Source organism: Oreochromis niloticus, linkage group LG18, assembly GCF_001858045.2.
Source record: "Oreochromis niloticus isolate F11D_XX linkage group LG18, O_niloticus_UMD_NMBU, whole genome shotgun sequence".
NCBI lineage: Eukaryota > Metazoa > Chordata > Actinopteri > Cichliformes > Cichlidae > Oreochromis > Oreochromis niloticus.
This window is the reverse complement of record NC_031982.2, coordinates 21,714,903-21,741,336: the sequence shown is the minus strand read 5'-3', so window position 1 is coordinate 21,741,336 and position 26,434 is coordinate 21,714,903. Positions and strand designations below refer to the sequence as shown.

The 26,434-nt window shown below is 38.6% G+C and overlaps 1 protein-coding gene across 5 annotated transcripts in view; it reads left to right on the top strand.

Annotated features, from left to right (window-relative positions):
- Positions 1 to 26,434, top strand: part of LOC100710017 (macrophage mannose receptor 1) — a 77,975-nt gene that overhangs the window by 14,314 nt on the left and 37,227 nt on the right. For 3 of the 5 annotated variants that reach the window (XM_025900650.1, XM_025900651.1, XM_019348211.1), the window contains exons 1-16: positions 18,955 to 19,087; positions 19,269 to 19,625; positions 19,850 to 20,020; positions 20,195 to 20,350; positions 20,566 to 20,688; positions 21,153 to 21,290; positions 21,386 to 21,568; positions 22,841 to 22,995; positions 23,188 to 23,301; positions 23,637 to 23,752; positions 23,874 to 24,022; positions 24,109 to 24,308; positions 25,397 to 25,521; positions 25,789 to 25,861; positions 26,021 to 26,174; positions 26,319 to 26,357. In XM_025900650.1, the coding sequence (XP_025756435.1) occupies positions 19,009 to 19,087; positions 19,269 to 19,625; positions 19,850 to 20,020; positions 20,195 to 20,350; positions 20,566 to 20,688; positions 21,153 to 21,290; positions 21,386 to 21,568; positions 22,841 to 22,995; positions 23,188 to 23,301; positions 23,637 to 23,752; positions 23,874 to 24,022; positions 24,109 to 24,308; positions 25,397 to 25,521; positions 25,789 to 25,861; positions 26,021 to 26,174; positions 26,319 to 26,357 (2,332 nt within the window). In that variant the 5' untranslated portion in view covers positions 18,955 to 19,008. Of the gene's footprint in view, positions 1 to 188; positions 422 to 2,683; positions 2,850 to 3,096; positions 3,265 to 3,342; positions 3,463 to 3,609; positions 3,781 to 4,024; positions 4,055 to 4,154; positions 4,616 to 18,954; positions 19,088 to 19,268; positions 19,626 to 19,849; positions 20,021 to 20,194; positions 20,351 to 20,565; positions 20,689 to 21,152; positions 21,291 to 21,385; positions 21,569 to 22,840; positions 22,996 to 23,187; positions 23,302 to 23,636; positions 23,753 to 23,873; positions 24,023 to 24,108; positions 24,309 to 25,396; positions 25,522 to 25,788; positions 25,862 to 26,020; positions 26,175 to 26,318; positions 26,358 to 26,434 lie in introns of those variants that run through there. The other 2 variants (XM_019348212.2, XM_025900652.1) reach the window with 2 other exon arrangements.

Genomic DNA, 26,434 nt, shown 5'->3' with positions numbered 1-26,434 from the left:
AAACAACAAAGAATTTGACTTTTCATTCCTATAATTAATATCTACATGTATAAATACTATATAATAATAATATATATGATCAAGGCTATGATTCAGAATTGGAAATAGCTATAATAACTTTTTAAGAATGATTCGCAGGTTTTTTTATGTAAAAAGAACAAAATTGTTTCTGTTCTCATCCTAAACAGACACATCTCAACCAGATCCTCCAGAACCAACAATTTCTACTAACTACATCAAAATACTTAATGACTCCATTAAGGTTGTTCCTCGACAAATGAAATGGGATAAGGCTGCAGAGTACTGTCAAAATGACGATGCCCTCCTAGCTAGCCTAAGGAATGAGTGGACACAAGCTTATGTTGAGCTGCTGGCGCTGAATCTCAAGGCTCCTCTTTGGTTTGGATTACACAAAGCGCAGGTAAACTTTTAAAAAAATATAAAAAGTACATAACTAATAGGGCCAACCAATTTGAAACTTCTGACTCTGGTAAAAATTCAATCCAAAACCGACTTATGGGTAAAATAAGTGCAAAGATTTTTTCTAACGAAATAATCTGTAATTATGAAAATGAAATCGTCGTTGATGGATAAATATACTGGTCGAGTTATTTATCCACTCATTCAGTTACTTATGAAATGAGATTATCATCCATCCATTTCAACTACATCTAGTTATCCCTTTTCATAATAAGTCTGCCAGCATCACACAAACACATTTGAAGGTGCTGTGTATTTACATTCTGTACTCTCAGTCGCTCCAGCAGGGGGATGCTCTGTGTGAGGAAGGCATGTTGAGCAGCAGCACCTCTTATGTAAACTCTTAAGCTGGCAGTAGTTAAACCGTTACTTAAAACTCCATCATTTTACCCAGCTCCGGCCTAATCACATGAGCCAAGCGGTGAAAACAGGTGTGGGTCACAATCAGCCAAGGTTTCAGGTGAACCCACTGTTAGATCTTGCACCACCCTATCATGTGAGTTACTCAGATCAAATGACCCAAGATGTGAGAGGGCGTTAAGGCGTGTGGGAAGGGATCTCAAAACTGGATTACAGATGAGATGGTTCCTATGGTTCTGCTAGTTGTCTTGATTGGTAACCAAGGTTATTATCGTTAACGAAAACTAACGAAATAACGAAAACTAGAAGTGAAAAAACATTTTCGTTAACGGAAATAAAAATGAAAACAAAAAAAGGAAAACTAACTAAAACTGTAATGAGTGTTCACAAAACTAACTAAAATTAACTAAATTTATAGCAAAAATGTGTTTAGTTTTCGTTGATGTGTGCGTGTCATACAATCAGGGTTTTAATAGTTTTGCACTTTTCATTAGTTTTTATTTTTATTTCGTTTTGACTTCAGATTTTCAATTTTATATTAGTTTTAATTAGTTTTTACCAATTGTTTGCTAGTTTAGTTTAGTTTTTATTTTTTTTGAAAATCCTTAGTTTCAGTTTAGTTTTGATTAGTTTCAGTTATAGTTTTAGTTGTGTTTGCAATAAAGTGTAACAAAATCCCAGTTTCATCATATCAGTCATTCTCTTCTGCTTATCCTTGGGTATGTTGCTATTCCAGCTACCATACCCTGCACCCTGGACAGGTCGCCTGTCTGTCGCAGGGCTAACACGCAGAGACAGACATCTCACATTCCCACCTATGGGTTCTTTAAATAAATAAATAAAGGCAGATGAACAACCATTGATACCAGGCAACTATAAAATGTATATCTTGGCCCCAATGAGACTATTAACTCTTGCAGCACCGGGTGTTAAGGCAATTGACTCAAACCGTTATGTAGATATCCCAGTCCTGTTGTCTTGGGATGCATCACGCTGCCTTGCCTGGGGTTAGCTTCTGTTTCTGGGGATGAGGGTTGGGCGTGCTCCCTTACCTTCTCCAGGTAAGCTAGGCTAGGTTAGCCTTCTTGTGTGAGCTTTTCAAGTGCACTTTAAGGTTTGTGGGATTTTTTTCCCTTTAGAAATGTCCCTCATAATTTGTCTCTTTCCACTACAAGACACTTGCTTTATCCAAAACACAGTCATATTCAAAGTAATCCCAAATTGGACTCTTTGGCGCTTTCTCCCGACTTTTCCTGACATGATTCTGCGCGTGGATGGAGCACCAACACAGACGACTCGACTAACGTACTGCCACCTGCTGGCATAATGAGACACAGCAAGAAAAAAACCTGGAAACTAAACTTCTTTTTCACCAAGATATACATTTACATTTATAGTTGCCTGGTATCAATGGTTGTTCATCTGCCTTTATTTATTTATTCAAAGAACCCATAGGTGGGAATGTGAGTTGTCTTTCTCTGCGTGTTAGCCCTGCGACAGACAGGCGACCTGTCCAGGGTGCAGGGTATGGTAGCTGGAATAGCAACATACCCAAGGATAAGCAGAAGAGAATGACTGATATGATGAAACTGGGATTTTGTTACACTTTATTGCAAACACAACTAAAACTATAACTGAAACTAATCAAAACTAAACTGAAACTAAGGATTTTCAAAAAAAATTAAAACTAAACTAAACTAGCAAACAAATGGTAAAAACTAATTAAAACTAATATAAAATTGAAAATCTGAAGTCAAAACGAAATAAAAATAAAAACTAATGAAAATTGCAAAACTATTAAAACCCTGTTGGTAACTGCTGTCTCATTAATCTTTTCTTTCAGATCAATGGTTCTTTCAGATATGTTGATAGATGGCATTTAACATTCAGTCGATGGGGTAAAAATGAACCAAGCAAGGACCGAAGTTGTGTATACATGGATGTGGATGGAAGATGGAAAACCGCTCACTGTAACGAGACACTAATGAGTGTTTGCATGAAATCTACAGGTACGACCAAACACTGGCTAATAGATAGCCTATAACCCTGTAGTGACTGGCATGTCTGTTTCATTTATACTTGAATCACTGTTGAGAAGCGTAAATTACAGATCACAGGTACTGATATCTGTAAAATTTTTCTCACACACACACGCACACACACACACACACACACGTTTGTTGTCAAAACAATACATTTCAGAGTTTTAAAAGATGTAATTCATTGATCTCATTGACATCATTGTCTCATTCACAGATGTGCTGCCAACAGAGTCGACTCTTTTTCCAGGGGTTTGCCCTCTAGACCCAGAGGCAACAATAGAAAACAAGAACTATATCTGGGTACCATTCAGGGGTTACTGTTATATTTTTATCACAGAGCAAAAAGGCTGGCAAGAAGCATCTACCAGCTGTGTAGCACATGGTAGGCGACTTATCTGAAAGATATCTGTATGCAATAAATTGCTGTAGTTTTCATTAACAACTGATTTGTTCTGTTAAGGTGGAATGCTTGCCAGCATTGAAGATTCCGCTGAGCAAGAGTTTCTTGAAAGTAACCTGAGAACTTTTCAAGATAGTTACACATCTTTCTGGATTGGCCTGTTTAAAAAACATTTCAAAGGTGAGTCATTATTTATTATTTATGGCAAATAATAATAATAATAATAACATATTTTTTAATCATTTGTTTTTAACTAAATTTTCAGTTCAAAATAAATAATTTTTTTTTAAATGATGTACACTGTTTTTTCTGTGTATTTGCCTGCAGAGGAATGGCTCTGGGTGGATAGATCAGTCATTGGTTACACTAACTGGGCTGAAGGTCAACCTGTTAATGGCAGCAGATTAATCCGCAGAGGAGAGATTAGTACATCAGATGGGACATGGAAGGATACTGAAATGTGGGGTCAAAGACCTTACATCTGCAAGACACAAAAAGGTTAAATAATCTTTATTTATAACAGTGTTTTCTCCTTTTCTTTTCTGTAATGATATGAATCTCCTGTAAGATGTTCACAACAGACATGACACAGTCATATGAATCCAAAAGGAATAACTCTTGTTAACATGTTACAAATGCAAATACCTGTTTACTCCACAGCAATTTACTTTTATTTTTAAATGAAGTAGAACTACTTTTTGATAAAGCGTCTTATTTGATCGTTCTTCTTTTCTTTTTGTAGTATTGCTACCAAAGCCATCGCCATCATCGAGTAAGTAACACCTCTTTTAACTCTTTATTTTACATATTTTATTTCAAATTGTTACAAATGTTTTTTAGCTGATTACCATCTACTTTTTCACTCTGTACAGAAACTGGATTACCTCATCATCAGCGTGTCTATATAACCACAGCAGTTGTGTTAGTCATTACTGGGATTGCAGTGGTGGCAGTCACTGCTGTCTTCTTCTTCAAGAAATTTGGTCATCAGTTACCCGCCCCTAACACCTTCGATAACCCGCTCTTCTTCAGCAGTAAGGTGTCACAGCCTGAGCAAGCTGACACCAGTATTCTGGTAGAGAATGCAGCAGAAGAGAACACTGGAGATTGAATCAGTATGTAATTTAAATATTTTGGGCTCATTTGCATAGCCCATATGATTTCCTAGTATGTTATGAAAATTTGAGCTAAGGTGGCAGTAAATGGCTAAAAGCATATTTGAAACAACAAGGGAGAATCATGTTTAACCAAATATGCATGTTATGACTATGAAAATTGATTAAATTTGCTGTATTTTGTGAATGTAAATATTAAAAACATTTTTGTATATGGACGGTGGCACAGTTTCCTCACAGTATGAAGGTCCTGAGTTCCATCCTTTCTCCCATAGTCTGAAGACATGCAATTAGTGGGGTTAGGTTAATTGGTGAATCTAAATTGCCCATTGGTGTGAATGTGAGTTTGAATGGTTGTCTGTGTCTATAGAACCTGTTCTAATAGTACTTGCTTGGATCAAATCGCTACAACTTGATTCCGATCAACCAGTTTTCCATTACAATCCAGATAAGGTATTACAATCCAGTACTACCTTATGTGTGTGGTTGTCGTCAAAGCAATGCTGCTGAGTGACGTAATTAGTGCAACATGAACGCTACAACAAAGGTGCCAAGGTGACGATATACCTGGTGCTTGGTCCATGGCTTTTTGTCAGATTTGCGGGTCCGCGACATTGTTTCTTTTGCATTTCCCTCATTGCCAAATTTCAAAAATGGCAGTTTTAATTATTGGGAATGACTCATTGAGTGACACCACTGACCAGGCAATTGTAACCCATATCAACTACTCCCTGTCACATGACCCACGTCAGCTGATTTGAGGTCCCTCTCCTGATTGGCTCCTTCCACGTCGCGGCAACTATGAAAACCGGCTGTGGAGGGATACTTGCGGGTTCGACTCCTGCTGTGGCTGTAAACTTATTGCGTGTAGAACGGCGTTGGAAAACGAAGTGTTTTCTCCCCTAAATTCGTCTATAAAATTGTATCACCTCAGCGGTCAGGTTTTTTTTCCCCCTTTAAATTGATCTTCTTCATATTGAAGTGTCGAGCCGGTAGGACCATTCTTTGTTTTTTTCCCCTCTTTTCCCCCACTTTGCCGTCTTTGGATTACGGACATATTTTTCCCCATTGTATGAAGCTGGACCCTAAGGAGGAATACCTTAAAAAAAGAAACTTTAACAAAGGACCAAAAAGGACTCTTAACAAAAGGACTCTTTCACAGAAAATCACAGCAATTGATTTATTATTTAATTGTGGGCATTTATTTATGTTGTGTGTTGTATTGATTATTTTGTTCCATTTCCCCTTTCCCCCATTTATTCAATATATTTTTGGTACAAGGTATTGCAGTCTTTGGTCTCGTCATTCACACCATCTAGGCTCCATAAAGAACTATTTCTTCTGCGCGTCAGTCAGTAAACTTACCCACTGCAATAAAACTAGCCCTTAAATAATTTTGCGTTACACAATCAGTGGCATGCAGTTTGACGACGTCACATTGTAGTACCTGCTCAGATCGCTTGGAACCCCGGCCAAGCAGGTGCTAAAAATGTACCTGGTACCATGTACTATGACCTGATGGTAAACTCTTAAAACCGTGGCGAAAAAACAAGAAAACATAAATCTTTTAGAAATCTGTACATTTGAACATTCATGGATAATAACAATATTAGATTTTATCATTAAAATATTTGAATAAAGAGCTTGCACACACTGGTAGATTAAGCAATACATAAACATGAAAAACAATTCTGGTCATTCCAGTAATGTAGCTGTGGCATAAACCTTGCACTGGGTGGTGGTCTAATTTGTTAAACACGATATAAAAAAATGTTGTACCTTGTTTTTTGAGTTAGATTTGGTACTATTTCATTCATCAGAAAAAAACATTAAAATAATTCTCACTGGTCATGTTTGTCTCTGTAACTGCAATACTGCAATAATACTTCTGTATACTAGTGTAATTAACCAGCAATAGCATTGAAACTGCACAAATGCTGGCTTTTGTTGCTTTAGTTATGGTTAGGATAAAAGTCAGATTAAGCTGAAATTGATGCATGTGTGAGTCAGCAATCATATATGCATGCACAGAGCAAATTGGTGAGAGACTCACATCAGGTTATGACTTACCCTCTTTTGTTGTTAGCACTCACACCAAAACGATCTTATTTCCATCACTGATCTCACCTGGAACTAGTGATAGGAATTGATACGAATTCGGCAATTCCGATTCCATTATAAATACTGCTTATCGATTCAATTCCTTATCAACTCTCACTGCGTTCTAGTAGAACTCACAAACTACAATTTATGCTCCTGAGTTCAAATATGTAGCTAAAACAAATTCTGATATCACATCATATTATGCAATACTGTACTATAATAATATTATAATATAATAATATAGTATTGTGGCCCTGAGAGGTCAAATGTACTGCAACTGAAGAAAGTAGCAAGTAGAAAAACAAAAAACAAAACTGGAGTTAAAAGAACTGGTGGTTTCGTCAGTGTTGTGAGGGAGAAAAAGATGTAAGGTAATGTATGTTCTAAGCACATGACTGTTGCAAGACAAAAGCACTACACCTCTGCTTTGCATTTGTGCTTTAATCTCATTTTGGCTTACAGATACCTCTGCACAGACTTTGGTTTTCATTATTTGATTGTTCACTCCTTGTATTTTGGCATGACACACACATTCACCCCTTGCAAATTACCAGTTATAATCACATGAGCGTGTATATTTTTAATCTTAGATGGAAGTTACTTTGTCATTGATCAGTTACAATTTTCTAACTAATAAAAGTCTCCCAAAACAAAAAAGCTACTCAAACTCAACATTTAAAAACATTTTAAAAATATGACTTATCATCGTTCTTGGATTTATCTTTGGTTCCTACATTGGCCTCTACGTAACTGCATGCAAGGGTGAAATGGAAATCTGGAGAATGTGCAAACAAAATGGGGAAGTTACAAAAGGATAAAGTGTCAGGATAGAAAATTCAAAGCAATATGCTTTGGAAAAAGCATGAAACATGCTGTCATATATTTATGCTTGACAATGTTGTAGTTTTCATTTTGGATTTTATCTTTGCCTAGGTTATGTTGTCATTTTGTTCTTGAGTTTTTCCTGTCCTCCTATTTTCCCCATTCCCCATGCCTAGTCTGCATTTTTGTGATATCTCTCTGTTTGATAGTCACTTGTCCTCAGTGGCGGTCCTAGCGTATTTGGCGCCCTGGCGAACACTCCCTCTGCCCCCCCCCCCCCCCCCCACACACACACACACACACACATACATATATGAAGACAGAGAAATATAGTATGCAAACGGCTACTAAACAGACATCATAATTCGTCATACAATGAGAACAGGACAAATCAACAAGTGACACTGACTAATTACTATTATATTAATATTATATTATTGTATATATTGTTTGGAGTTTAGTCTGTTACTGTAACTATTTTTACCATTTCTTCTTGGAGGAGCTGTAACCCACATAATTAAGAAAGTATTCTGAAAGTTTTAGGATACATGACCTGCCATTATCCAATGACACATCTGCTTACCTGTATCTTTTGCTCGTTTCTTCTTGTAGGAGCCATAATTAAATGTATTGAATTTTAATGATCACTGGGTTTTCATTTGTTTGGTTGCTATGGTGATGTGTAACAGGAGTCACGTGGGTGGTAGCGGTGACATTAAGAGGGCGTTGTCAGTCTGTCTTTCACTGGTTTGATTTTGACAGAGCAGGGCTGGGTAGCTGTATTTTTTGTTGACCGCAGCACAACGAGTTTCCCCTTGTTGCATTAGAGCCTGTGATGTTTTAAGAGTTTGAATCGCGAGCCGATCACATTGCTCTATAAACTTTTCAAGCACTTTAATAAACAAGCAAGCAATTCCACCTCTCGCATTATAGGGCTTTGGAGTTGATGTCACGCCGCGGAGCGCGGCGCCATTTTCGGGGTCTACGAATCAAAAGAGACAGTGTTGGAACGACGACGACAAGAATCATGCTTAAAAGCAGCTCCAAAGAAAACGGACGGTATAGAGACCGATTGCGTCCAGAGGCGAAGCAGCGGTACTTGCCGAAAATTGCGTGCATTGGAAATGTGGACCCGTATGAAACACTGCCGTGGAGTAGAAACCCTGAAGAGCAACCGCTATAGCCTGACATATTTTCTTACCTTATCTGTGGATTCAGCGCGTACAAGTTGTCATTCAAACAAAGGTAAGTCAGCTCGAGTACTGCGTGTGAAATGCGTTTGATTTCCCTGCAAACATTCAGATTAGTGCAGCATAAATTCATTCATGAGGGGAAATTACAGTGAGAACATGTGGAGGCTGTTAGAGGGATAACATAGTGAGTTCAGTGCATTGATGTGACATTGTCCTGAAGGACTTAGTTATTCTTTATGGTTAAAGAAATTGCACTGATTTATTCATATTTATTATAAATAATTCTAATTATAGATCTTGCTTCAATATTTGTATCTTGTGTCACTAAAAATACATTTTATTTTAATTTTATACATTGATTAATGACCTGCAGAATCTCCTTATCATATTAAGTGATTCATAATTGTCACTTTATGCTTTCTCCATCTCTAAAGTGATGACATCCTTGCATTACATACTTTAGGTTCATTTTCTGCAGGCAGGTTTCTGACAGAGAACAGGCAGATTTACCCTATAAAATGCAGCGTTCTATAGATGGACACATAAAGAAATGAAAAATTACATGTATGTGCTAACTTTCTAAACACTTTGTTATATTTATGATAAAGTAGATAAAACACATTTATGTCGGCCTTGGCTCATAGTTCTTGTCTTTAATTGAACTTTGTCTGTGTGTGTTTCAGGTACTGCACTCTCAAAGACTGAATGAACAGCATTGCAGCCATGGGTCACTGTGAGCATCACAGGGAAGGTTGAAGCCGCCCACTGCACCTGTATGGCCGGAGTCGTGGAGACCTGCACCCATGTCGCTGCTCTTCTGTTTAATCTAGAAGCAACAGTGTTGATCCGTGGCACAAGGCCTGTTACAGATGAACCTCCATACTGGATACAGTCAGAGGTTGGCCATAAGATAGACTTCTCCTCTTCAGCTGCCCAAAAAAAGGCTCTTGATCAAAACATAAACAGACCATCCGTAGTGAAAGGTAAAAGGAGCCGTCCTCAAAAAAGAAAAATCCCACCTGCTACTGTGGAGGAGTTGTCACTGCTATAATGCCATAATGTTTTATCAAGGGGTCTAGATTTATGCCTGAAGTGCACTGCCATGTAAATAATTTGCATTTACTGAATATGTACTGAGTACCACTGTTCAAAAATTGAATAAAGAAACAAACTAATTTTTGCCTCTTTTTTATTATTAAAACCACTTTGTAGAACATCACATCAGTTACAATGTAGAATCCATGTCATTTATAGTTTACAAAAGACAAAATGTTTACATAAAATCATGACAGTGTTTACATGATATCACCCACTACTAACATTATTTACTGTATCTTTTGAAAAAAAAAAAAAACCCACTATTTATACAGCACAAGACTTAAGAATATTTAACAGGAGCAAGCTTCATTTTTCCCTGGTTTTACTACCACACTGTTCAACAAACGCAGCAAACCTTCACCATCTTATCCAGAAGGGTCACCTCTTCACCCTCACATGAAGAAGTAATCTGATTGGCATGGTGGTATGTTTGAAGCAGGTCCGTTATGTAGCGCTGGAACCCAGTCACGATGTGTTTCATCCATTTCATAGGCTGGTTTGCTGCAATAATGCCAAATAATTAGCAACTCTATAAACAGAAGATAGTTCTGCAAAATCACTCATTAGGATGTTTGTACTAATTTGCTATGACCTCAAAGCGCATCGAGAATAAAACTAATAGGCTATAAAGAGTGATATGAACATATTTAGAACTTACCGGAATGAAAATGTCTGGAGCACACCAACAGATATCTGGAGATGGAAGAGAGCTGGATATCAGCTCGTCTCACAGCTGCTATCCAGGCTAGACGCCTTCGTTTGGTAACATCGATACACGAGCTGCCTCATGTTGCTTCCAGGTTGGGAAAGAATGAAAAGATAAACCCTTTTCAAGCTTATTCTCTTGCCGGTCGTGCGATCGAGCATTGCAGCCGACCGCACAGCAAATACGAACCATGGCTGTTGTGTGTGCCTTCGCTCCCTTTTCACTTGCTAGACCCCGAAAATGGCGGATCGGGCCAAAATCCTTTCCACGCCCACCCCTGTGACATCACGCTCCAAAGCCCTATTGCGTAAAGTTGACAGCGCGTCAGGCAAATAGGCTCAATCCCCCGGCCTCTAGCGACTGTGGAAGTCGCTACACTCCTCCTCTTCTTTTCTCTTTTTTTAAACTTTAAAAACGGGTTGTGTGTGAGACTTTAAATCAACAAAATATAAAATATACATTTTAAATTGTTATTGATCCCTTTACCCCGAGTCCTAAAGTGTATATTTATTTTTTTACTCTTAAATATTTATTGTTTGTTTACTTGCACTGCTGTAACTGGAGCCTCGTCGTCTCGTCTCTCTATAATATACTGAACTGTATGTAGCGGAGATGACAATAAAGTTTACTTTGACTTCAGCAGCGAGCAGGCGCACCGTGGGCTCTCGCGCTCACTTTTCGTGTATTGATTGATTGATTGATTGATTATGCTTTATTCATCCCGAGGGAAATATAGAAAAACATCGGTGCAAATTATAAGTCTGTATCATAATGTCTGGTGTTTTCGTGTTGTTGGTTTGTTTTTATTTTGTTTTATTTTGCGAGTTGGTTATTAGATGCTGCTCCAGCCAGCCAGAGAATCCCCCGCCGCCCCGCCCTCTCCTCCCTGCGCCGCAAGCAGCGGGCGCACCTCGCAAACGGAGGGCGCCCTTACTCCCAGCAAATGGGCGATAGAAAGCCGATCGGTGCCTGTGCCATTCCCAATATGTGCTGGCTGATGTCGGGGCAGCATGAGTACGAGCAATTTTTTATTTTTTTTTGCCGATGCCCGTGATGCCGCCCCCACCACGATGCCGCCCCGGGCAACCGCCCGTGTCGCCCGTATCTAAAACCGCTACTGCTTGTCCTGTGTACATCATGTTCAGTTTTGGTTCCCCTGACTTGTCAGTTAGTCCAGCTATGATTCCCTCTCGTGTATGTATTGCGTTTCCCTCCATCCAGTGCTGTGCCTCCCTCCATCCATCCTCATCCGCGGGTTGTGTGTGCCATCTGGTTAGCGTTTTCCAGTTTTAGGTTTATAGCCAGTGTTGCCAACTCCTCAGTAAGAAAAATCGCTATTGGCTGTCCTAAAAGTCGCTAGAAGTCACTAAATGACGTCATCGCCTAATTTGCATAATTGGTCACGCTAATGTAAATGTAACCTACGTTGTTGGAGAGAGAAATAACATCATGGAAGAGACATAAAGTGAGTAAAAAACGTCCTAAATGCATTTAGAATTTATTTAGAACTACAAATTAAATTTCTTTTAGCAATTATTGTTTTGTTTTTTTTAATGTCACAATTCCAACCCTGCTCCTTTACCCGGGCTTGGACTGGCAAAAGTGACCCAAAATCGGCACTCTGGTGGGGTTACTTTGTGTGTGTGTTTATGAGTAGTTTTAAACCTTGTGATCCACAAAACAGCATAACATTGAAAGAAGAATTGACTGCGTTACAGTCAGTGCGGGAGCAGCGGCTTCGCTCATGCGCGATTCATTTGCAGTTTGAACGCATAGGGGTGAACGTCTCCTAACATGATAGCAGCTGCGTGAGGACTATCCTACGCCTATGAGCGCTTTGGCACGGGCGAGGTGCCCACGGCAGCACCCGCTGCTTGTTGAGAGTAGGAGCGAGGGATAGCTCAGTAGGTAGAGTGTCTGCCCCATGATCGGAAGGTCGGGGGTTCGACCCCACTGAACGGCTACCCTGAGGTACCCCTGAGCAAGGTACCGTCCCTACACACTGCTCCCCGGGCGCTGCACTGGTGGCTGCCCACTGCTTCACTGGGTGAATGGGTTAAATGCAGAGGAGTAATTTCCCTTCGGGGACTAACACAACACACTTTACACTTTACTTCACACGATATGCGCTTTCACGTCAAAAAGTCGTCATAAATAAGACTCCAATAACACCAGAAAAAGTCGCCAGATTTGTCGCTAGTCGCTTTTCAGAAAAAAAGTCGCTAAGGGGGTCTGAAAACTCGCTAAATATAGCGACAAAGTCGCTAAGTTGGCAACACTGTTTGTAGCCTGCAGATCAGCAATAAAAATGTATTTTGAGTTTGTTTTGGCTGTGAGTCTACATTTCGGGTCCCCAATCCTGCCTGCCTCACACAGTTTCATGACACGTGCTTTCAAGCTAGATGCATTTACATTCCTGGTTCAAAAACTCAACTCTGAAAACACAGAGCTCCTATAAGCAGAAAAAAATAAATATCAAGCAAAAATGAATAAATACAAATAATTTGGGCAATACTATATCAGAATCAGAATCAGAATACTTTATTGATCCCTAGAGGAAATCATTTTTGGTTACAGTGCTCCAGTCAGGGGCGATTTTAGCCCATTTTGGGGGGTGCTGAAGCACCCCCAAAATGAATCAAAGCACCCCCAAAGATTTCTTACTTTTTTTGGACAATATTTGCTGTTTGTGTGACACACTACTAAAATATAAAAAGCATACAGTACTTGTTTGAGACGTAACATTTTAACAACAAAAGTATAGACAGGCCCCCCCTCCTAAAATGGTTTGTTCCAGCTCGCCTCTCCCCTACTCTGGCTCTAGCTCAGTTGCTGCCAGAGCGATGGTGGCTGAGGCTACGTCCACACGTACATGGGTATTTTTGAAAACTGAGATTTTCCGTTTTCGTTTTAAAAAATAATCCGGTCCACACGTAAACGCAGAAATGAAGGAAAACGCTGCTAGGAACATGCCAAAGCAACAGGTGGCATGTATTCCTAACCTTGTAGAAATGTTGGCCAATCAGAAGTCTAGAAGCCTCGGTGGGAAATAGTAAACAAAGCTGGGGCATAGAAGCAGAACCGAGTCCTATGTGTGGAGGGACAGTAACTGTGTGTGTATATGTAAGCATTTAAACACCGCAGAGAGTACAATTAACGGTAACAGTATTGTAGAAATTAATTTCACCGAAACAATAACGTGGCGCACAGAGTGACGTCAAAAAGGCGCACACCTTTGACGCTGCGTTTTCTCCGTTTTTCTGGTCCACACGTAAATGCAAAAACGGAGTTTTCGAAAATATCCACCCTGGCAGGCGTTTTTAGAAATCGCCGTTTTCAGTGACCGAAAACGCCGTTTACGTGTGGACGAAAGGTGCAAACGCATAGAAAAATCTCCGTTGTCAAAAATACCCGCGGAGCGGAGGTGTAAGTGCCTGGCTTAAAACAGGACATATTAGCTGCATTTAACCTTCAGTTACTCTGTATATAGTTAGGTAGGAGTCAGACCATGTTTCTTTTTAGCTGAAAAACATTACACCAGGTGACCTGCAGTGTTGAAAACGTGTTTTCCGACGATGTTTGCTACCCCGCAATCCGTCCTACTCTGTAGTAAAATCAGCGACATTTGACCGTCCTGTTGCTCCCATTGAAATGTATACAGCCTATTTAAAATCTAAAACTTAAAATTGTCTGTAGCCTACTGTTGTTGCCACTGTCCTGTTTGAAATGGAATGAGAGAAGCTGGTTATTTTGTCATATGTGCCGATATTAAACCCAGGAGCAACATTCAGGTAAAAGTGTAAGAACAAATGATCCGTCAATCAAGAATGATGTTGGATCAGTGTTTCAATATTTATATCTTTTATTAGATGTACATGTGGTTTGGTTATTTGCATTTGGTTGAAAGTACACTGAGAGAGGACTTTTTTTTATTAGTGATCTTAATAGTATTTGTTTTTTCATATTAATTAAATTTTTTCATCTAATTGAATACAATCTATTTGTGTATGATTGTCAGTCCCAAGAGGGAGAGAGGAAAGAGGGGAACGTGAGGAGAAAGTGAAAGGTCAGGAAGAACCAGGTAAGGAAACAGACAGGAGACAGGGAAAAGTGACAGGCAAAACAGAAACTGTTAAACTGCTTGAGAGAGTTGATCACCAAAAAGTGAAGGACAGATTTGCCAACCTCAAGGTGAGGCACATAGGTTAAAATAAAAGACAAAATCTGCAGAGCCATAGTAGTATCTGCCGTAAAGATCTTTTCATACATTGTATACCATAGGCAAAGTTGCCTCCATTTTTATAATTTTTTTTTATCAATATTTTGTACATCTGTACATTTCAAGGACTTTATTTTTTGGAGTGTACTTTTATGTATCTGTATTGTATTATACATACACATTAAAAGTGAATCTCTGTCCCCAAAAAATGCACTCAGTTTACTTTTTACTCACCATGATCATCATTCATCATTTTCTCCCAGTAATTAAGGTAAGGATATGTTTTTTTTTTTTTATTCCAATCCATTCTTCATTTGCAGCATTTAAATACCCTTCATCTGATTTGATGGTTTTGTTACAGACTTTTTTAAAAAAGTGTTTTGCTTTTCTTTCACACATGTGGGGATTAAATTGTGTTAAAATGTACAAACCAGTGATGTCATGTTTTGTGACGAGGACCCAGGCACAGAGAGACTTGATGAATTTAAGAATCTTATGATTTAATAAAGAAATTTGCAGACTTACACAGAGATGGTAAAATTATGATGACTGATAACGGAGACGAAGACGAAGACAACAGACAACGAGGACAGGGAGGAACAGGGGTTTAAATGCACCAAGGAGACAGTCAGAGGGAACTTGGGACAACTGGAGACATTTAAGGATGCAGGGACTGACAGACACAGGGAAGACGTCTCATCGTGACGAGTAAAGTTTATCTTGCCTGGCTGGGCAGCTCTCTGGGTGCTCAGCACCCCCAAAGCTCTGATCCTAGAATCGCCCCTGACTTCAGTTAACCATTCAAACAGTTCTTTTGCAATGAAAAACATAAACACCCATGCTGCGTAATGTTTACATTATAGCTGCTTAATTACATACTACATTATAGATGCAGTAACCATGGTAACCACGGACTCTGAGTGGCTGGATCGACGGAGGTCAGACAACAATTTTACATGTATGATCTTAAAACAGGACACAGCCACTATACCTGCTGGCCTCATATCAAATGTGAATGCAGACTGAGTCTGTGTTTGACGTTTGCTTTATATCTAATCTTCCTCTCAAACATTTAAACAGCAGCGAGTCTGCAGCTGAGGGAATACAAACTCAAACTGTTGGAACAGGTTTGATTGTGGATTCATTTGGTGATTTATTAAATGTATAACTGTTATTCTAATCTGCTGCTGAGTCTCTTACACTGATGAAAATGCAGAAAACACAGATCACGAACACCTGTTCAACCAATCACTTTCATTCCACTTTGATCTGCGACAAACTCACGGTTCATTTCTGTTACAGTGTTGTGTTAGACTGCTATATTTTTGTGTTCTTTATGCTGTAGATTTTCACGTCTCTGTAATAGTTGGCAGTATTAAGGATGCTTTTCTGTAAAATCATATTGATATGACCTGTGACATATTCGTAGATGACAGTTAGATAGTCAGCTGGGTTAACTCAGAGAGCTGAAGATATCGTGGATATGCTGACCTCGCTCCGTGGTGTACAGGTCCGCTTACCCTCATGATTAATATTCACAATAAAAATATTAGCCGAACATCATGAAGTCTGTATGTGTTTCATAGTGTCGAACAACCTTTGTACAGTTAAAGCCAGCAGTTACCACATGACGGAAACACCAACTTTACCTCTTTTATGCGTTTATACGCTGATTACTGAACAAAAACCCAAAGATCAGCTGTTAATCGAATCTATTTGCTCTCTCTCCTCCTTAAACATGTTTTTAATGTTAGTTATAATTCAGAATTGGCTGAAACACGTAGGACACATACGAACATCAGGAAATAAAACCCAGATAAATATAACCTCAGTAAAATAAGTCAGTCTCAGCGGGGGTTATTGCAGCTGTGTACCGGGGCCTGCGCTTTGTCGGCGGTAATAACAGCTCGATTGCTTGCGAGGCGAGCGGGTCTATCCCACGCTTTGCCGTGAGACTGGGCAGACATCTCCGAAATCATTGAAGCACTTTTGCAAAGAGGCTGTATCTTGACAAACCGACCAGACATATGAAGATTAAACCACTACATTCTCGGCTAAAAATATTAAAACGGTATTTGGTGACACACAAACAGGGTTTTTCAAAGTTCAGTTCTGTTAGTTTCCACATGCTGGTAGTTGTGTGCTAAAAACAATGGCCACCAGGCCAAAGCAATGGTTTTGACTCGATCAGCGTTAACCCCGCCCCCTGAGTTTGATGGGTGAGGCTGACAGAAAATTAATTCATGATGAGAGCCAGGCGCCAGGACTGCCAAAATGAAATAAATAAATATATCATTAAATAATTAATTAAATGTGTCAATAATTAATTAAAATGTGAAATACATAAATAATTAATTAAATGTGTCAATAATTACTTAATTACATGTGTCATAACTATTTATTTAATTAATTAATTCCAATTTTAATTAATTAATTCCAGTTTTAATTAATTATTGCCACATTTAATTAATTATTTAATGGTGTATTTAATTAATTCATTATGGCAGTCCTGGCGTTCCATATCTGTCGGGTAGTCTTTTGAAATGAAATTTGCCTCTGATCAGTTCTAGCAACGCGCTTTCTTCTGATTCTTTGTAAAAGAAAAGTTCAGCTTTGCTTGGAATGCAAAATGCGATTAAATGCATTATTTTTTTTTTAACACGTTATGTTTTTCAAATTAATTAATCGCAATTTACGCGTTAAATTCCCACCAATCGATTATATCGTTTAGATATGAAGAAAGTCATTGTACTAACTTTTGTTTGACAGTAATGTCTAGAAAGTTTTTTTCCCACAGTATCATTTTAAAATAGGAACTTCCCCTTTTTGAATAAGCATTAATGACTGGGCCAAGTCATTCTATTTACTGGCAACTTTGACATGTCTGAGGGCATAAGTACATCACTTATGATCAGAAGAGGGTAGAGTTGCTAAAGAGGGTAAAAAAGAAAAAAGTAAAATAGACAATATATTGCACATTATATTTGCTAATTTCATTAAAGTTACAAGCATCACTGATACAGCATTTGCTGGAGTACAAATTACAGCTTGTGGTGATTTCCACTGTTGTTTGAAATCTGAAACTACAAATTCTAAACCCAATAAGGAAGTAATATGCAGATATAAATTGGGAAAGATTTATACTGTTTACTGAGAATTTTATGTCCTTCCCTTTTCCTGACAATGTTCTGATTCACAACAGGAAGCTTTTCTGCTGGGCTGTGAGTTAGTTGTAGAAGACATTGGCAATTAACGTCATTTAGAGTTATAACTTTCTAAATATTTGCACAAGTTTGCATTGCAACAAAATGTGACGGTCAGCAAAATGAAAGCTTAATTTTTGCCATTATTACCCAATGCTTGTAGTTATCAGTCATTGCTGCAAATCATGTTTGGCTGTGCTTAAATCACAATTTGAGTCCCTGTATCTTTCTAACACAACTCATGAATCACTCCGATGATAAAAACCTATCCTAGATGAGCCCGTTCTCATTCCCGAGGCGTAACATCCCGACGTTTTGTCACGTCCCGCGGCGTTCCTGAGGAACGCGAAAGGTGACCTTCCACATTGTTACGGTATGCGGCGGGTTCCAGCCCTGTATTGCAGCCCTAAACCTAACCTTATCCCTAAGCCTAACCATAACCTTATTCCTAACCATAACCAGCACTTTAATGACGTGAAATAGTGTTTTCCCAAGCGATTTTAAGGAAAAAGCGAAGATGTGTAGATTGAGTCCAAACGGTTCTCATGTGTCCGCAGTTTTCCGATGTCGTCATGTAGGAACGCGTTGGGTGGCCGAAAACGTAATATGTTGACGATTTGTCACCTAGCGTAAAATGTTACGCTTTGGGAGTGAGAACGTGTTGCCTAGATTGATGTTGATATCTACCCTGATGACTACATGACAAACTATTCTGTATTTTTATTGTGTTTTTCAGGGAAAATACTGTACACCAGAACTTTATTTTGAGTTTGTATCTATCATGGTTAGAGAGCTCACTTACATTTATTTATAAAGTGAAGTCCATCCATCCATCCATTTGCTTCTGCTTATCCTTTTCAGGGTTGCGGGGGGCGCTGGAGCCTATCCCAGTCTATCGTGATTATGGAATAAAGAATTTCCGAATCATTCAAGTGGATGAATCTAATATTTTGAACTGGCAAGGGCTTATTGTTCCTGACTGTGCTCCATATGACAAAGGAGCATTTCGGATTGAGATATAAAGTGAAATTTTAACTTTAATTGATATTTTACTTTTACTATTTCAACCAAAAAGTTTCTACACTATTTGCTCAGTTGTCCTCAGTTGTGCAAAATTCACAATAACTTTCCCCTCCCTTTTCTTGTGCAACATCACCCATCATGATGAGGCAAGACAGGATGATATAAAGAGTCATGGTCGACAATCATTCGCACCCTATGTTTCAGTCCTGTGTAAGTAGCTTATATGAAAATATAAGACATAGGAATGGGAATACTAACAATGAGGATAACTTCTACAGCCTTTGTGCTTCTCATCCAAACATTTTTCTGTTTGGCTTCAAATGGTACGGTAATCCAACTATTAATTTTATTTTTTTTACTCTTTTACAGAGCATAATTAACGTCCTGCCTGTCTGTGCTATATGTAAGATTCTTATGCCCTCTATTTCTCTATCACCCTCTATAACCTATGCTTTGTTTTATACATCACCAACAGTACCGTTTTTCAATATTTTTTCTCTACAGATCCCCAATTTCAACTAATTAACAGGGCCACTGGCTTTTGTTTGGTAAAATTAAATAACTTCTGTTTATCCATGCGCTGGACATCTGGGGATCGACTTTTGGTTCAGTATAAGAAGAAGTGCCTGGGTGTTCAGGGGAAAACTGTGGGCAGTGAAGTAAACTTCTATGATTGTGATGAAACCAGTGAGCTCCAAAAGTGGGAATGCAAGAATGAAACTGTGATCGCTCTCAAAGGCCAAGAACTTTACATTAACCTCACTGCTGATAACTCGGCCGTGCTCTCAAATAAAGTCGGACCCAGTAGCCACCTTACAATTTCTGGGACTTCCAGTGGTGCTTGCACAAGAACATATACAGGTAACTGAAATATTAATACAAAAAAACATTGTAAAGTAAATCATGATTACTTTTATGGAAATAATAGTAGTGGCATAGTAAATTTGAAGATTTTCATATTTAGTTCCAAAATAGTTGTAATGCAAAGATAGTGTGTCAAATGATTACAAGATGATAAAAGTATCATTTTGCTTAAGCTAATCTTTGTTCTTTTCTTATACGTTTTCCTTATTTTGGTCCTTCAGAACTTTACACCATTGAAGGAAATGCAGCTGGAAGGCCGTGCATGTTTCCTTTCTTCTACAAAAGCAATTGGTACTCGGAGTGCACTGCATTTGACTCTCCAGGGAATCGTAAATGGTGTGCGGTTGAAACAAAATATGATCATGAACTCTGGGGTTATTGCCCAACTAACTGTAAGTACACAATAAATTCTAATACAGGTTTTCAGAGTAATAATCTACTGTATAAGCAGAACCACCTGAATTTGTGTTTGGATGTGGACACCCAAATTAAAATGTTGAGAAACACCATCTTGCGGTACAAGTTCAGTGCAATACTATAATACTTTGACTGTTTTTGTGTCACAGCCAAAGAAACCTGGAACAAAGACCCCACAACAGGAGCATCTTATCAGCTCAACACACAGTCAGCGCTGACCTGGGATCAGGCTGACGCCAGCTGCAAACAGCAGGGTGCCTCCCTGCTCAGTATCAGCAATCCTCACGAGCAAGCTTATGTTTCAGGTAAGGTAACAAATCTCCACAGTACACTGAATGTATTGAAAACCAAACGATTCATTTAAGCTGAGAGAGTTTAAAATAGCTAAAACTTGAAACATTCAAGTTGTTGTGGTCTGTAGACTGTAGACACAGCTCCAGCTGATGATTATGTTTTGAGTATTACACTTGGTAACTTTTTGTTTTCTCTGTCTCTTTTCTCTGTTAAACTCTACTGACAGCACTATTAGGGGCAAATAGGGGACAGGAGTACAAGCTCTGGGTTGGTTTGATCTTCCAGGATTTAGATTATGTGTGGAAGTGGTCTAATGGGAATCCTTATGCATATCTGAATTGGGACTCAGGTAAGTTTTCTTTCAAGTTTCAGGAGCTTGTGTTACCATTCTGATGATAATTTATATTACTATTGTTAAATTACCTCAGCAGTTCATCTTGATCATGTTTGCCATCTGTTTTTATTTATATAAGAAATGTTATCTGTCAGCAAGTAAATAATTTTTTTCCCTATTTCTCATAAATTTCTTCCACATGGGCGTGCCAGCCACACTGCAGATGTAGCAATAATCAGAAAACTTGTTATTGGTCAGCAATTTCAACAACTGCTAAATTATTGCGGTGGCGTTGTGTGTCACATAACCTTGTCACGCTTGGGTAGAAATCATAGGCTTCTACATCATTTCCATTTAAACTAAAATGCTTATACATGATACACAGCGTGCTTCTAAATATCTGGAGAATCTTGTGAATGGAAAGTTGCCAAGTCTCATCTCATAAGTGACAAGTATCATTTACCATCACTGTACTTTAGGACATCCAGTTTCTAATCCAGGATATAAGTGTGGAATTATTGATGGCGCTGTTCAGTACTCTTGGCAAAGTTCAAAATGCAACAAGAAACTGGGATACATCTGCTACAGTGAAGGACCTTTGGCTGCACCTACTGAAGGTATAGAAAAAATCCCTTCTTTTCTCTTCTCTTTAAAAAACTTGATTGACACCATTTCTTTGACCTTCTTCTTTTGTTCTTCTTATGCTTCATAGCTGCTGAGACCGGATTCTGTACAGCACCCTGGATCCCCTACAATGGCCACTGCTTTTACCTTTATCGTAATGAAACAAAAAAATGGTCTGATGCTCAGAAAGCTTGCCGTAAAGAAGGAGGAGACCTAGTAAGCATTCGTAATGTGGAGGACCAAAGCTTCATCATCTCTCAACTTGGATATGGTATGGCAATAAAAACTTCTGAGCACCATTTGCATTCCTTTAACATAATCTTCACCCAACACTTTTCATATTTATCTTGTTGGTAATTTCCCGACATATCTGCAATTGCTGGTGAGTAACTCAAAATTTTTTGAGGCACGATCTAATATGATTGTGTTGGTGTGTTCCTGGATCAACAAAAGTAATGTTTGTCCAGGTTCAACATTGCAAGTTATCAATCACATTGCAGTGATGTCATACTGTTGTGATGTGGAAACACCATCACACCACACACCAAACCCTAACCCTAACCCCACACCCCAAACCTTAACGAAGAGCACATACTAATGCCGAACCTCATATACACTGTTGATAAGCTGTTGGAAGCTGAATGATGTGCTTCCCATTCTAAGTTTAAGTTTAAGTGTACTGTAGAGGCCACAAGTAAACCAGCAGGCTGAGAGCGAAGTGCTCTAATAGGGTGATAAGGTCATTAAGACAAGATGGCGCCAGGTTATTCAAGACCTGGTACGTAATGAGAAGGATTTATAGTTCAATTATGGATTTAACGTGATTATATCAGATAGTCCATTTCTGAGAACACATCTAACCTCATAAAACTAAAGTCAAAAGAAAAAAAACAAGAAGTCAGGTGACTGAATATTGAACAAATTTATGCTCCTTTATACTTCAGCCCTAAATTCACTTCAATCCACTTTACTGAAAGATGTAAATTCCACATAAATATGAAGTTAACTGTTAAAGTTCCAGGAAGTGTTCAGCTTGTAATTAAGTCATAAGAAGTTGTCTCTCCTTAATTTTTAAAATGTCTAATTTGAACATCACACTGAGAAGTTAAAACACACTCAAACACAGATATTAATGAATATCTTATTTTATAGCTACACACATAATAAAAATTGTGAGCAATCTATTCTTGGAAATGTACAGCAGCCCACCACCTCCAGAAAATCCAGGGCTCTCACCACAGCTAACAGTCATTTCAGACCAACCATGCAGACTTCCTCTTTAGAATAATGACCGTTTATTAGTCAGTCATTTTGGGAATCTTGCTATTTTGGACACAAACTACGTTTTTATTTTTGTCGCTTCATAAGCATTCAGTCGCTTTCTGTTGTCTGATCCCTGTATCGCTGCACATCGTCCAGCAATTCTGGCAGACAATTAGCAGCAGTCTAAAACTTAAGTGTAAAAGTAACATCTAAAGAGTAGCAAATGAGCAGAATGTATCAAGAAGATTATATAACAATTAATGTCATTTTCTGTCTGCAGCGTCCACTGATGAACTCTGGATTGGACTAAACGATAGGAACAGAGAGAGGCTGTTTGTCTGGAGTGATCATTCTCCTGTGAGTTACACTAGCTGGGACTCTAGGGAACCAACTGTCACCTCTGAACAAGAAGACTGTGTTCTCATTAGAGGGGAGGTAAGGTGCACAATGTGGGAGTGATTATTGATGATTATGACACGCCAGCTTTTTTCTGTAAAACTATGCGTCCAGTATAGGTCCATTATTATCCAGGAAAATTAGGTCTTTGTTTTATGATATGCACTGTAGCCTGCCTATCTCTTGTTAATTTCAGTTTCCACAGGAATTTTATTCTTTCCATTCTTGCAGAATGGAAACTGGGCTGACCGTGTGTGTGAAGAGAAACATGGCTTTATCTGCATGAAGACAAGTGACTCTGAACCCTCTGGAGATGAAGTGGAGCTGAATGCAGGCTGCAAAACTGTATGTGAACTTTTCAGATATTTTCCAAAGAATGTTTTCATCGGGTTGGCCTGAATGATAAGATAAGATAAGATAAGATAATCGTATCTTATCTTATCTTGTTTATAGTAAAAACAAACGAAAGCAGGCCGAATGTCCTGATTAAGAGAACATCTTATTTAGTCATTGCATTTTTAGGGGAAAAAAACATTCCAGTAGAGTAAACAAGTGGTCACAGTGATGCAGAGTGATTCTGCATTCTGGTGTTTTACTCCTTGCTATTACAAAAAGACAGAAAGACAACATTTAACGACAGGCTTGAATAGTTCTCCAACTGTTGTTTCTCTGCAATGCAGGGTTGGAAAAGACATGGATCCTACTGCTACTTTGTAGGGACTGAGACAAAGACTTTTCATGAAGCCAACGATGACTGCAAGAGCTCAAAGTCTTACTTAGCTGATGTTTCAACTGGGTAAAAAAGTTTTCACAACTCCTGAAATGTTTAACATAAAAAAGCCTCAGGTGTAAAAAAAAATTGTATATGTAATTTGGCATCAGGCAGCCTCTAATCCGAGTTGTGTAAATATTTCCAGGGTGGATAATGCTTTCCTTGTAAGCTTGGTGGGACTGAGGCCAGAGAAACACTTCTGGATAGGTCTCTCAAACCTGAAAAACAGAGAATATTTTATGTGGACCAACAATGCCTATGCAAGATATACTCACTGGAACACTCATATGCCAGGTAATGAAAAATGTGAATCGATATGTAAACTATAGTTGAGAGATGTCTTCACAAATGACAGCTAACAGTTTCTTTTATAACACAAGGTCACGTGCAGGGCTGTGTTGCTATGGCAACTGGGCATTCTGCTGGCCTTTGGGATGTGTTGCCTTGTACCAATAAGGAAAAATACATCTGCAAACACCTGGCAGAGGGGGAAGCTTTAACCCCTGCTCCACCAACCACTGCCACACCTAACTGCACAGATGGATGGATTAAGATACGATCAAGACAAATCTGTTATAAGGTACTGTGGCTGCTACAGTGATCAGTGATCAGTTTCATGTAAGAATGATTTCATTCCCACCAAACTACACTTGTCAGTTGGATCATTTGTGCAAAATAAAGTATGTATTGACACATGACAAGAGGCATCTGCTTGTGATAGCTTTCCAGGATGTAAATATAGATGGTATTCCTCTTAGCTGTAATATCACCTTTTGATTTGCAGAGCTAACTTCAAAACTAGCCCACAAAAAAAAACAAAACACCAAAAATACAGTGGTCCCTAGTTGATCACAGCAGTTACATTCCAAAAATAATCTGCAATAGGTGCAATCTGCGAAGTAGCCAACTTTATTTTTTACAATTATTATAGATGTTTTAAGGCTGTAAAACCCCTCACTACACACTTTATACACTTTTCTCAGACAGGCATGAACATTTTCACACTTTTGTCTCTTGTTTAAACTCTCAAAGCTCAAACCATCGTAGAAAAATAAGTGCAGTATTATAGAATGAAACCAAAGGCACCCGCAGGTGCCTTTGATGGTGCAAAATGTTTCATTGACATCGTTGTGTTTGCTGGGGAGACAACTTATAAACATACAGTACAGCATTTCAGAGTCACACTGCTAGCGATCGAAGATTTATGTCAATTTGCTGAAAGCATTCTGTACTGTACAGGAGACACGGCACGAGATTGTTGACAATGGTCTACAGCCAATCAGGACGCAGAACACAATGCGCTGCAAAAAAAACCCCAACAAAAAAACATGGAAAATTGCACAAAAAAAAATCTGTGAAACAGTGAGGCCGCAAAAGGTGAACCGTGATATAGCGAGGGACCACTGTATCTGTGACAGTTGTGACTTTTTCTAACAACTTGACTTTCCTTTTTATTAGTGATTCCTGATCATTTCTGCACAAGGGTTTCTGTCACTTCCCATCTCATAATCCTTTCTGTTGTAGAAGGATATGATTATTCTGTGATCTTATTCATAATAAGGATGACATAAAAACAGAGATGAATGCCCAAGTTTAGCATGTAGTTCTAAATGTACAAATATTACCAAAGCTTTAGATCACAATTCAGTTTCTTATCTTTTGTTTAAGATCTTTCCAGAGGCTTCAGAAAAGAGAAAGACCTGGTACGAGGCTAGAGATTACTGCAGAGCCATTGGAGGAGACCTAGTCAGCATTCACAGCAGTGCTGATTTACTACCGAGGCAGTTTGAACGGTACAGTGTTATCTGGTCTACAATCAGAGCTACATAAGATAAAAATCTTTCGTAAAGTACACCTCCAGCCTAAGTCACACATTAGTGGCAGTCATAGATTCTTATCATTCTTAAGCAATGAGTTGTGTATAAGCATAATCACCGATAGAAAAAAAGAAACATGCTTTTACAAAATATTTATGCAAAATAACTAAATAAAAGGTCTTTGAGAAAGAAAAAGAAATTACACAAGTATAAAAATTTAGGACATACATTTGTCCATTACAGGCGTAATCAATACTGGATTGGACTTAGTGCTCCCGACCCAGGCACAGGTTATGTATGGAGTGATGGATCCCCGGTGAGTTTACAGTTTTTAACTCTCTACAATGGTTTATGTAGCCAAAATGATGATAACGATCAAGATGATGATTATTAATATTACTGATGTTACAGCTGCTATTACTACTGCTACAAATACTACTACTACTATTCATAATTATCTTATCTTTGTATAAAGGTAAACTTTCAAGAGTGGGAAGATGGAGAACCAAACAATGAAAATAACGCTGAATCATGTGCTCAAATGAAACGCAATTTACGAGGAACAAATTTCTTTTGGAGTGATGTGCACTGTGAGAAGTACAATAGCTGGGTTTGTCAGATCCATGCAGGTACAGCATGGTCACAGTTATACAATTGTTTAATAACATTTTTTTGAACTACACATTTATTGTTGTCTGGCTCATGTATTCTCACAATGTCAATCAAGGTGGTCACTAGTAACTCAGCACTACTCTGTTTTTATTCCTTCACAGGAGTCACCCCAAAGCCGGCTCCAGACCCTGTCACCCCTGGTAAGTGCACCAGTGTGTTGAGGAATTTGACCACATTGCCAGACAGCATCTTTACATGACTGTTTACTTTCTATTGG